This window comes from Sturnira hondurensis, unplaced genomic scaffold (genome assembly GCF_014824575.4).
Source record: "Sturnira hondurensis isolate 20B ecotype Veracruz unplaced genomic scaffold, ASM1482457v3 Scaffold0022215, whole genome shotgun sequence".
Taxonomy (NCBI): domain Eukaryota; kingdom Metazoa; phylum Chordata; class Mammalia; order Chiroptera; family Phyllostomidae; genus Sturnira; species Sturnira hondurensis.
Genome location: NW_028094846.1, coordinates 7939 through 20842, shown reverse-complemented (window position 1 = coordinate 20842; position 12904 = coordinate 7939). Strand labels below are relative to the sequence as shown.

Here is a 12904-nt window from a genome sequence, read left to right as displayed (position 1 = left end):
AGCAACGATTCATTCACTTCACCTGCAAACATAGGGCTTCTCCCAAGTGTGACCTCAGGTGTGTGATGAGATGTGATCTCTGTGTGAAGCATCGCCCACACTCCCTGCAGACATAGGGCTTCTCCCCAGAGTGTGTTCTCTGGTGTCTGATGAGACCTGACTTGCATGTAAATCCTCTCCCACACTCCCTGCAAACATAGGGCTTCTCCCCTGAGTGTGTCCTCTGGTGTGTGATGAGACGTGATTTCCTTGTAAAGCGTCGCTCACACTCCCTGCAAACAAAGGGCTTCTCCCCAGAGTGTGTCCTCTGGTGTGTGATGAGATTTGACTGCTCTGTAAAGCCTTGCCCACACTCCCTGCAAACAAAGGGCTTCTCCCCTGAGTGTGTCCTCTGGTGTCTGATGAGATGTGATGACCGTGTAAAGCCTCTCCCACAGTCCCTGCAAACATAGGGCTTCTCCCCAGAGTGTGTCCTCTGGTGTCTGATGAGATCTGTCTTGTATGTAAAGCCTCTCCCACACTCTCTGCAAACAAAGGGCTTCTCTCCTGAGTGTGCCCTCTGATGTGTGATGAGACCTGACTTGTATGGAAAGCCTTTCCCACACTCCCTGCAAACATAGGGCTTCTCCTCTGAGTGTGTCCCCAAGTGTGTGATGAGATTTGACCACTCTGTAAAGCTTCGCCCACACTCCTTGCAGACATAGGGCCTCTTCCCTGAGTGTGTCCTCAAGTGTGTGATGAGATTTGACCGCTGTGTAAAGCCCCGCCCACACTCCCTGCAAACAAAGGGCTTCTCCCCTGAGTGTGTCCTCTGGTGTCTGATGAGATGTGATGGCCGTGTAAAGCCTTGCCCACACTCCCTGCAAACATAGGGCTTTCCCCCTGAGTGTCTCCTCTGGTGTGTGATGAGATGTGACTTCCAGGTAAAGCCTCGCCCACACTCCCTGCAAACATAGGGCTTCTCCACTGAGTGTGTCCTCAGGTGTGTGATGAGACGTGATTTCCTTGTAAAGCGTCGCCCACACTCCCTGCAAACAAAGGGCTTCTCCCCAGAGTGTGTCCTCAAGTGTGTGATGAGATTTGACTGCTGTGTGAAGCCTCGCCCACACTCCCTGCAAACAAAGGGCTTCTCCCCTGAGTGTGTCCTCTGGTGTGTGATGAGATGTGATGGCCGTGTAAAGCCTCTCCCACAGTCCCTGCAAACATAGGGCTTCTCCCCTGAGTGTGTCTTCTGGTCTCTGATGAGATGCGACCCGTCACTGAAGCCTTGCCAACACCCTCCATGCTTGTTTGTTTGTACAATTCTTGACTTTCTTGCTTTCACAAATAACTTGCCCATGTCCTCTGGACAGTCTTTCTGGCCTCTACAGGGCTCTTCCTCCATCATTCTTTCGTGCTCACTAGAGCTACTTATTTGTTCACTGGAAGGTTGAAAGGGTCTTGAGATTCTCCTCTGACTCATCCTTTTAAGCAAAGGTTTGGACCTTTCTTTGACTTCTTGACCTTCAGCTTTATCATTCCAGCTCTGTGTGTTAGTATGTTGCTGCTGCTGATTCTGATCCTTTGGACAGGGTTCCTCTGCTTGGAGGTGTTTTCTTGCAGATGTTCTTGGGAGAATTTGAGAGGGATGATTGAGTTTCACATGTTGGCTGAGGAATTTCTGACTGGAGAAGGCCAGAGAGCAGGAGGGACATGGGTGCACCTCTGGCTTTGGTTCCCCTGAAAGAGAAAGGTTTGGTCAGGGCAGATGTTGATGAGAATGCCTGTGTGGATTTCACTCCGTGTGGATGCAACTGCAGTGACCTTTCCCATCTATAGGTATCTTCTAAGTCATGTTCAAGAGGAAAACCACAGGCCCCAACTAGATAGTTCTTCTCTCAGTTTTCTAAAATAGGAAAATGAAATGTCCTTCCTCAAGCCTCACACCAGATATTTATGCTTTATCTCATTTAGTGTTAGACTATTTCAAATGCACTAGGAAGACCTGTTTCAAAATATTTCAACCACATTTCTTACACGCCTGACTCCTGGTCCTCTCTGGCTAGGCCACCTTGCTCTCTCACTTGGAGATAAAGTAATCTGAGGGGATTGCCCACTGGAGTTATTTTCTAAAAATTAACAAAGCATAATCAGAACAGTGAACACACCACTGTACAGCTGACAACTGCACACTTGCACTCAGGAAAGTCCCCAGTGTCTCAGCTTGGGTCATGGGCACTGCATTTCTGGGCTGCACAGCGTCTGTCTGATCTCCATTACCGCCCTCTGTGCTGAGACGAGATCTGAGTGACTCTCAGCCCATTCAACGCCCCACCTTTCTTTCCTGCCCTAGCTGCTCCCTCTGTCTGCAGGTATTTTTGTAAATGTTATGTCTAGAGAGAGCCCTTCCCGGATATAACACTGCGCCTGCCACACTGCACCTTCCCTCACACTGATCCCTAGGCAATAGTCCTGGATTAGTTTTCTCTAAAGCCCTAACTGCTATATAATGTTCTGCACATGTAAGCACGTGTGCCTGGATTTCCCTCCTTCCCCCGTCAGCTCCTCAAGAGCAGTGATTCTCATCCTCATGTTACTCTGTATTTCCAGGTCCCAGGACCCTCTGTGACACAGAGTAGGATCTCTCATGACAATTTACTGAAATGACGAATGAATGTGCCCTGCCTGAATGGTGTGGCTTGGTGTATTGGGTGTTGTCTCACAAATTGAAAGGTTACAAGTTCCCAAGTCAGGGCAAATGCCATGGTTGTAGGCCAGTTGAGGGTGTGTGACAATGGATTAATGTTTCCCTTGCACACTGATGTTTTTCTCCCTCCTTTCCACTCTGTAAAAATAAATCAAATCCTTTTTTTAAAGACTTGATCTATTATTTATTTTATTTTCAGAAAAGGGGGAAGGGAGGGAGGGAGAGGGAGAGGGAGAGAAACATCCATGTGTGGTTGCTTCTCACGTGTCCACTCCTGGGGATCTGGCCCGAAACCCAGGCATGTGCCCTGACTGGGAATCGGTGACCCTTTGGTTCCCAGGCTGACACTCAATCCACTGAGCAGCACCAGCCAGGGAAAAATCTGTAAAAAATAATGAATGCCTATAAGAAATGTTTTATTAAGAAGTATGGAAGAAAATTAAGAAACAGCTATAAAAATGTCAGAACAACTGCCTTGGTGGCAGAGCTGGTTAGTGCTTGAAAACTTTTTTGTCTGTCAGCCTTTTAGCACTAAAAGCAGTTGTGTATTTTGGGGAAGAAATATGTTAAAAATAAAAAATATAAAATTCTGCCTGAGAGTCAAAGGCATATGAATGTATTGTGCATTTCTGAAGCATGTGATTTGAAACTTTACTGACTTTAGAGTGGATTTTACTCTGCTTAAGAGTTGGATCATGAATATTTCTATGGAGAATTCTCTTTTCTTTCTGTTTTGAAGAACAGTGGTGCCCACCTCTCCCAGCTGCGAGCTCTCTCTTCCACTTGCTGCCCCACTTGCTGCCCAGCTCCTGGCCATACTCGTCCCCGCACCAGACCAGCAGCTCACAGCCCGGCCTGACGACCCGGCATGTTCGGTAGAAAATCTGCCTGTGATACTGAAAGGCCACCAGGTTCTGCTCTTCATCATCCCGGGCACAGTTCACAAACCTGGGATTGAGGCACATGAAGGGAAAGAAAACCATGGTGATGAGTTCCCACTACCTGTTACATACATGTCCAGACCCTCACTGATTCTTAAGGCCCTCAGGTTCTGGTGTTGCCCACTGCCCCTAATGCTCCCAGGGAACCTTCTGTTCAGTGTCTGAGTATCTGTCAGCGTGTCATGTGAATTCCTGCCTCCAAGTCCTCCTTGCAGTGTTCCTCCTGCCTAATACCATTTTCTAAAACCCAGTTCTAGACTCAATCTCCACCCTGACTGGCCATAATATCCAGTGATATCTGGCTTCTCCAAAGTATAAATCAAGTTGTCTCACACCAGAGAGCCTGGTGCTTGATCTCGGGCTCTGCTTCTTATTTATTTATTTATTCATTTATCTTTTAGAGGGGAAGGGAAGGAGAGAAGTATCAATGTATGGTTGCCTCTCATGGGTCCCCTGCTGGGAACTGGCCTGCAACCCAGGCATTTGCCCTGACTGGGAATCAAACCACGATCGTGTAGTTCCCAGGCCCATGCTCAATCCACTGAGCTACACCAGCCAGGGCTTGGGCTCTGCTTCTAAATTAGCTCACTAATTATCCAGTACTCAGCCCACGTCTGTTTTCTCTTGGGAGGCCTTTCTCCAACCTCCCTACACTGTATTTAGGATACCATTCACTTGCCTGCCCAAGGTTACTATAGAAAATTAAATTGAATGTCTTTTTGTCTTGTTAGAATAAAACAGAACAATAGTAGTTGATTCACATTCTGTTAACCCCGATAAAAGAGAGCTCCTCTAAGGAAAGGGCCCATGACCATTCCTCTGCAGGCTTCAAAGCTCAGTTCTAGTTTGGAGTGAGGCTGGGATGGTTTGCTACCCTTACAGGTTTAGGCCATCCTTGGTTTGTGCTATCTCGACACCATGCACTTCTTCAAAGTTATAGTTTCTAAAAGCAGTTGTTTTTATGTCTGCCTGTGAGGGGTCCTCCATAAGGAAATGGGTTGTGTGATCTGAAATAATGTATTCCTTCACCATAACTAGAATATAGTAAATGCTTAATTGATGTTCATTTGATAAATTAAAGTAATCCAGTGTCCTTGGTGTATCTAGGGATACAAGGACCTTTCCAGGCTCTTCAAGGACCTTTCCAGCGCACAAATGGTGTTTAGCAGAGAGCTTTATATTTTGAGGACACACACTGTACTTTTTTCTTAAAAATCCCCTGAAGTGAAAGAACACTATATGGAGAAAAAGAGGGAAAAAACGGATTAAGGGAGACCATTGAGGGAGGTATGATGAGAGGGAAAGATATATGGGCATGTGGGGGATGAGTTTCCCCTCTGGCACCCAGAGACCTGTTGATCTCACCTCATCCAATTGGCCCAGGATTTGTCCTTTCCATCCACATACTCATAGCAGTTTCTCCCTTTGGCAATCTGTGTTTCAGAAAAGAAGTTGAAGACCTTTTATTTTTTTGGTGGAGAGGCAATAGTCAGAAGAATTATTTTACTCTGTCATCAGAGTTCTTTCCACCTATATGGGGATTCAAGTGCCAGTTGTGACCACATGATATTTTTCTTATCCTTCACCTATACATCCGAGTCTACCTGTCCAATCAGAGTAGGAGCCCCACAAGGGAGGAGCCACTCCTTCGTGTCTGTACCACTTTACTCCCATTTACCTTCTGATCCTTACACAGCAGCTCTGTGTTCATGGAAAGTCCAGTCAGTACACAGAGCTAACCACATTGTCCCCTCCATGTCTGGCACATAAGAGATGAGGTTCCTCCAGGCCTCAGAAGGAATGTGGGGAAGCCTGAGGATAGTGGAAGAGGTAAATAGTTCTTACCAGCCAGGAGTATCTGCTCTTGGCCGCCTCTTCATCTTCTGTGATGTGTCCTTCATAAGGGCCAAAGTGCAGACCCACAGGCAAATCAGCTGCCTCATTCCACACTCCAAGCCCAGCCTCAGGGATGCTGGATGGCCCGATTCTCAACCCAGGGGGCAGGGTGAGGGCTGAATGGTGGGGATGCCCCTTGTCCACTGCACTGTCCTTTACAAATGTAGGGGGACCATGTACAGCACAGCTGTTGATGAAGAAGTTCTGACACTTCCCACAATCTGGAGGTGAGAGCAACAGGGCTTAGGGAAGGTTTAGTACATGTTCCTGGACACAGAGAGCTTCAGAGGGAGTCTGGCACTGACATCACTGAGACTCAATCCTGTACTCCAGGTCACTTAGAGGAAGTGAATGATTCGGGGACCAAAGGACTAGATGAAATTATTGTATCATAATATACTTCTTAGTGTGGGTCACTTACAAAGGTAGTCATCATCCTGGGGCTCATTGATCTCTTGGTACACATGGCCCTTTCTTTCTCGTAGGTTGTACATCTTCACATCCATTTCCTTTCTCTTGAGTTCTAAGTTGGAGAAGATCAGGTGAGCAAGGTTGGTATGGTGTGGAGTGTTAGTTCCCATTTTGTCAGATAACACACAATCTCCTCGCATCAAATGATCACCTGTCTGTTTGCACACTCTGGTATTTTACTCCGTTAACTATTGGTTCAGAAGATGAAGATTCCATACTAACTACAGATGACTGATTTAGTTTTAGTTTCTAGATCTTCCCATTACCAGGTTTAATTTGCCAACCTGTAATCATTCATAAAATATTTATGGAGTGCACATTATGTGTTAGGCATTGAGTAAAGGCCTGGGCACACAACACCAATAAAGTGTGGTTGCTATTATCACAGATAAATTTATTGGACAACTTGCATGTGTCAGTTGTTTTAAATTAAATTTAATGTTTTCGAGCCCTGGCTGGCATAGCTCAGTGGATTGAGCGCAGGCCTGCGAACCACACGATCGTGGTTCGATTCCCAGTCAGGGCACATGCCTGGGTTGCAGGCCAGTTCCCAGCGGGGGACTCATGAGAGGCAACCATACATTGATACTTCTCTCCTTCTCTCCTTCCCTTCCCCTCTAAAGATAAATAAATAAAATCTTTAAAAAATAAATTCAATTTAATGTTTTCAAACAACATATGAGCGAAGTATCCTTATGTTCACTTTATACATTAGCATTCGGGAGCTCAGAGAATTTATATGATTTGCCCAAAGGTCCAGTGGTAACTTTAGTCTCAGCTTAGCCCAGCTGAAATCCAGACCCATCCATAGTTCACCTCACACACCTAGGTCATACTTATCAGCCCTTCTATAGGACTTAGAAGAAGTTAAGTTTCCAAATCATTTTCTCTTACCTGATTTTTGTCTAGTGTGTTTTCCAAAGGCATATGCTTCTCCAGGAGGGGACACTGGTTTCTGGCCATGCTCTGAGTCACTTGCAGTCATCAAATTTGCTGTTCCTGACAATTCCTTCAAACTATATTCATTGCTTAATGGTATCTTGGGTGTTGCCTTCAATATAAGAGTCACATATTAAAAGATTACATGTATTTAATTTTTAAGGCCTATCATATAATTTACATGCATGTCTTTAATACTTCAACCCTTGAAAATACGTTGGGAGAATGAGTATTAGAGGGGACAGGGCCAATGTGGATAAGGAATCCAAGATTAGAAATCATGCCTTTCAACTGTATCTATAATATTGAGAGTGAAGGATATTGGGAAGAGAATAAAGAGTTGGCAGAAATGTATCTAGACAATAAGTAAAATGGTGATAAAATTTACAATACCTTAGGAAGAATATTTGTACACAGATTAGCTGGTTCCCACCAATTCTGTTTGAATAAGGCTGTATCAGTAGCTAGTTGTCTTCAGTTTCATGGTCTATAGCATGCTAATTTTGAATGTTACAGTGAACGTGCAATGAAATAATGCTCACCAAAGTGTTCTGTGAATTGTGTAATACAGTATGAATGAGATTACAGTCTTGCTATCAATTTACCCCTCAACTCTCTCCATATTTCAAATCTCAGAGAAATTTCCTTCAGCGTTCATCGATCATTTTCTAATTTAATTTGTAATTGTGAAATCATTCAGCAAACATTTGGGGGCCCTCAGGGGCCCTGACCTGGGCCTCTGACCTCAGAGAAGTCTCAGGTATGGACCAGTCTCTTAAAGAGCTCACAACACGGAGGGAGGCAGGTTGAACAAATGATTCTAAACAGGATGAGAGTGGCCTCATTGGAACTCAGAGAAAGAAGCTGTTACTTCACCCTATAAGAAAGGGCATTTGAAATCAGTTCCAGATGAATGAGTTTCTATAGAAGAGTGTATAACCTATATGAACTCCTTAAGTCATTTTATTATTTGTTGTTTCTCAATCATCAAACCTGAAGCTCCTCAGGGGTGGGAGATGCTTTTTCTGATTAGAGGGGGAGGCTGTGATCCTGGACACTTTACATTCTTTTTCATCTGGGACCACCCACTGTACAAGCTGCCTACACGCCTTACACTTTCCTTAGTCAGAGGGTCTTAGTGCATCTCTCACTCCAGTATAGCAGAGAAGAACTTTGGTTGAAACAGTCAGTCAGATGAATCATGTAATGACATATGGATAAGACAATGTAAACTTCAGAAACCATGAAAGTTTATTTTTCTAATTAAAAAAAAAGATTTAGTTCATTTTCTTGAGAGAGGGGAAGGGAGGGAGAGAGAGAGAAACATTGATCACTTGCCTTTCACACACACCCCAACCTGGAAACTGACCCACAACCCAGGCATGTGCCCTGACCAGGAGTCAAACTGGCGATCTTTCGCTTTGCAGCATGACAACCAACTGGTCATGGTGGTGAAGGCAAAACCCTGAAAGTTTTAATGAGTTTGTAAGTGTTTTAGAGAAGCAAATATGGGTTAGATTGCACTACCACTGATACTGTGATCTTAGACATACAGTCAAACATTTTTGTATCTCTGAAAGATCACTTTCCTCATCATGAATGGTGACAGTTATAGTATGTACCTTATCGGGGTGTTATAATGTTTAAGTGAGTTTATTCATGTAGAATTCTTAAAGTCTGACACATTTGTGAGAATGAAACAAATGGTAGTCACTACTGTTGCTGTAGTTGTTAACTATTAAGATGATGATGAGCCAGGCTGGTGGGCTCAGTGGATTGAGTGCTGGCCTGCAGACTGAAAGGTCACCAATTCCATTCCTGGTCAGGGCACACGACTGGCTTGCAGTTCAGGTTCCCTACTTGGGGGTGGGTGAGTGGCAACCCATACAGGTGTATCTCGAACATGCTTCTTTCCCTCACTTTCTCCCTCCTTTCCTGTGTGTCTAAAACATCAATAAATAAAATCTTTTTTTTTAAGATTTTATTTATTTATTTATTTACAATGTATGGTTGCCTTTCGTGCATCCCCTGCTGGGAGTTGGCCTGCAGGGAACCAGCCTGCAACCCAAGCATGTGCCCTGACTGGGAATTGAACCGCGATCCTCTGGTTCGCAGGCCTGTGCTCAATCCACTGAGCTACACCAATAAATAAAATCTTTAAAAAAGATGGTAATATCGGACAATGTGTTGGAGACCAGGAAAGGAAAGCAGCAGTTCCTAGGATACTTTCTGCATTTTCCTACTCTTACCTGCATTTCTATCCATGAGGAAAAATTTCTTGTCAACAGGATTTGGGAAATACTCACCTTCTTATGTTTACTGTGTTCCCTTCTGGAGGCCACCGAAGAAGGTTTCACTGAAAGACGATGAGAAATCAGTGTTTCGGTTGGTAAATGTTTCCAAAATCTGGAGATTCTTATTATGGACACATAATTCTGAACGAGTAGTCCAAGAACAATCCTAGGATGATTGGAAAATATTTTCCGAGATTTCATTAACGCTTATGCTTCTATTGGGGCCACCCACTAATTTAATTAGAATGATTAAAAAAATAGACAAGTGTCATCTACGCTTCACCCTATGTTCATAAAACATCTATTATCATTTATTAAAAGATACATTGGCCTCTCCTGAAAAAAAATGTAATAAAAGTAACTGCACAGAAATTCCATGTTTTCAAAATAACCCTTTCTCCGTCCTGTTTTTTGCATTTGAACTGGCCTTGTCTGGGCTAAGGGCACCACGACCATCTCACCTCCTTTCTCTGGTATCCTCCCCCCTGTGCACATAGGGAAGGGCCATCCACACCCTTCCTTAATCATTAGTCTCTGGTCAGCATCCACAGTCTGATGACCACAGAAATAGAATTCCAGTCAAGTTGAAGATCACATCTTGGCTTCAGCTATGTTTGAATCCCAGACCCCTGAAAGTGGACTGACCCCCACCAACCAAACACTCATGATACTAGACAGAATGGTACCATGGCTGATATCAGGAAATGATACAGTGATCACCCACTACTGACCCTGGCCCTCCCCCCAGCTCCCGGAATCACCATGGTTAATACTGTTCCCGTCTGTCTCCGTGCAGGCCATCGGGCAACCAGGTGTTGGAACACTCCTAACCTGCCAGACCTGTCTCCCTTTCATGTGATGACAACTCTTCTGAATTAGTTATTTCTTATTCACTTGTATGTTCTTATACAATTACTGGTTATTAATGTATCTATAAATATATATGATTATGTTGCATGCTTGACAGTTTACAGGAATAGCCCCTCACTGTACGACACACTGTTCTGCATCCTGCGTGTTCGCTGGACAAGCAAGCCCTGTCCCCTGGTTATGTCCCGAGATGCAGCCTGACCTACACCAGGTCCGTGTCGGGAGGGCAGCTCTGCCTCCTCCTGCCCCTCACCTCGCTGCCCTGGAGCCCATTCTTCATCAGCGTCCTCAGGGTCCTCCTCCTGGAGCTCGGTGGCCTGCCTGTGGTGGTGACACAGGAAAGCTAGTCGAGGGGCCCTGAGACCTGGAAAGAGACAAAACCTTTGTCCTGAAAGCACAGAGCCTGGAAGAGGAACAAGATCCAGGAAGCCCGTGGGACTGGCCCCGATGGGATGGGAGAGTCTGCAAGGAGTTGCTGTGAGCGCCGCGCCGTCAGGGCCAGCCCTGCTGTGACACGAAGGAACAAACGCCCCCTGATTGGTGTCCATGCAGGAGGGAGCTGCAGGCGGATGGAGTCGCCTGAGTCCCAGCCAACCCAGCAGCCTGACCGCTCACCGACTCCTCCCGCCCAGCGCCTGCGCACTCGCTACCTAGGCTGGTGAGCACGTGGCAGTTCCTCTTCACGTTCTGGTACCGACGTTTCTCCCAGTCCCCCATCGCTGCCCACTCCTCCCTGGAGAAGTAGAGGGAAGCGTCTTCCGAAGCGTCTTCCTCCTGGAGAAGAGAGTGGAAACTTCAGTAACTGGGTGATGCGAGTGTGCGAGTGAGCGCGCGAGCGCGCGTGCGCGGAGGGTCTTCCCTGCCCTGCCCCGGGAGTCCCGTCTCTCCCACCAGCGCTCTGCACGCGCACAGCCAGGGCCACCCCGAGGGCCCGGCGTCTGTGGAGCCCTGTCCCCACGCGCCCTGCCCGCCCCTCAGCTCACCGGAGGCGTCCGCCCCGCTTCTCCCGCAGGGCTGTGCTGCGGGCCGCCGGCGGGGTTCATGGCGTCCCAGCCCCGAGTCCGAGGCGCCTGTGGAAGGAGAAGGCGCTGAGAGGGCCGAACGCCTTTCTCCAGCCTGGCGGGGCGCAAGGAGCGGGGGACACGGGGCCCTGCGGGGGGAGGGGCCGACGGCCGGGGCGTCTTCCGGGCTGAGGACGCTGAGGCCTGGGGGGAGGGTCAGACCCCTGCGGCTGAGGAGATTGGGGGGTCTCATCGAAGGGTCCCCACCACGGAGTTCGTTTCCAGGACGCCGGCACTTAGCGTCTCTGAGTTTGGGGAGACTCGGTCTTCCCGGGCGAGCTGCAGGCTGGGTGCCCCGTGCTGAGGGGAACTGGGGTTTTCAGGCTGTTTGGGGGTCTAAGCGTTGGGGGGTCCTCCGGGTTGGCGCACGTGGGCCCCTCTGTGCTGAAGGGGTTTGGGGCCCCTCAGGATGAGGGCATCGGGGGGTCTCTTAGGCTGGACTTTGAAGGTCTCGGGCTACGGGCTCCACGTAGCAAGGCTCCCCGCTTACCGGTCAGTCTCCGGGACACCTGCCGCCACCCACCTCCACGGAGCTCCTCTCGGAGCTCCGGGGCTTTTTGGGTGGGAGGTGCCATCCTGGATAGCGGCCAATCAGTACTGGGATCCCAGGGCTCTGCCCGCCAATGGGCGGTCAGAAAAAGCTGAAAGGGCGGGGCAGAGCCCCCTGGGTTCCGGACTGGCCAGTGGAAGACCCGCCCCGCCCCACGGGGATTGGCTACCCCGGGTCTCCTGAGCGCCAGTCACGCAGCCTGCAGCTCCGAGGCTGGTTGTCCCGAAGCAGGTGAGGAAGCCATCGCGCAGGAGCTGGGAACTCTGAGCCGGGACTGGACCTTAGGGTGAACGTGGACCTCCTGCCGCCTGACAAAGTGTCTTTGTTCCACCAGACTGTGGTCGGGATCCCCAAGTTACATCTAGGCCCGTCCGTGCCCCGCCTCCCCCAAACCATCTTTGAGCTGGAGCTGCATAAGCAGTGAGGACGTGGTCGAGACTGTATTGCATTCCATGGAAACTTCAGTCAGTAAATTCTGACCGCGCCATTCATAGACAAAATAAGTCCCAGAGGGCTCAAATATTTAAACACAACAAATGACGTAATAAGTATACTGGAACACACACTGGGAGAATTTCACATCTCAAAGAAGTGGCGTTATGAGCAGTAGGTATGTTTAAGTAACTCAGGTGTAAAAACATTTCAAAAATATGAAGACGAGATAAAACCAAGCAAAACTAAATAAATGTAGAAATACTGGAAAAACCTACAAGTATTTTGCATGAAAATAACATCAAATTTGAGTACAGGAGTCCACAGAGCAGGGTTAGTTTAGCTGCTACTAGGAACAGTGTTTTTGGTTCTTACCTCGTTTTGAGCACGTAAATATAACTTGATTTCCATGGATGGCAAATAAGCCAACTAAGTATTACTGTGAAACTGCATAAAGGGAAACCTCACTAAAGTGGACTTACGGGTCAGTGAGGGTGCTGTCACATAACATCACCCATGGTCAATTACAGGGAAAATTGTCTGTCACAGGCCCCAACATGAAGATGTATCATGTGCTCCCAGGAGAAATCGACTCCCCAGCAACTCAGCCAGAGAGAAACCATCATCACCCTGATGGTTTCCTCCAGTGCACTTTCTGTTGAAATGATCCCTACCAACTTCCTCCTTTCTCTATGTAACATAACAGTCCTCTCTTTTACTTATGGTTCTTGCCAATGACTTTTGCTACAGCTTGCTTGTCTTAA

The 12904-nt window shown here is 47.3% G+C and overlaps 1 protein-coding gene across 1 annotated transcript; it reads right to left on the bottom strand.

The window, feature by feature from the left end:
• Positions 1-263: 263 nt before the first annotated feature.
• LOC118979238 (histone-lysine N-methyltransferase PRDM9-like) lies at positions 264-11699 on the bottom strand. Its single transcript, XM_037035286.1, has 14 exons — positions 11649-11699; positions 11081-11167; positions 10748-10871; positions 10351-10461; positions 9240-9289; positions 6889-7045; positions 5945-6046; positions 5473-5744; positions 4993-5060; positions 3441-3634; positions 894-1719; positions 435-725; positions 352-356; positions 264-268 (listed from the first exon to the last, which is right to left on the bottom strand). Exons 2-14 carry the CDS (start codon positions 11138-11140, stop codon positions 264-266), a joined length of 2265 nt encoding a protein of 754 aa, XP_036891181.1. The 5' UTR covers positions 11141-11167; positions 11649-11699.
• Between the last annotated feature and the right edge of the window lie 1205 nt (positions 11700-12904).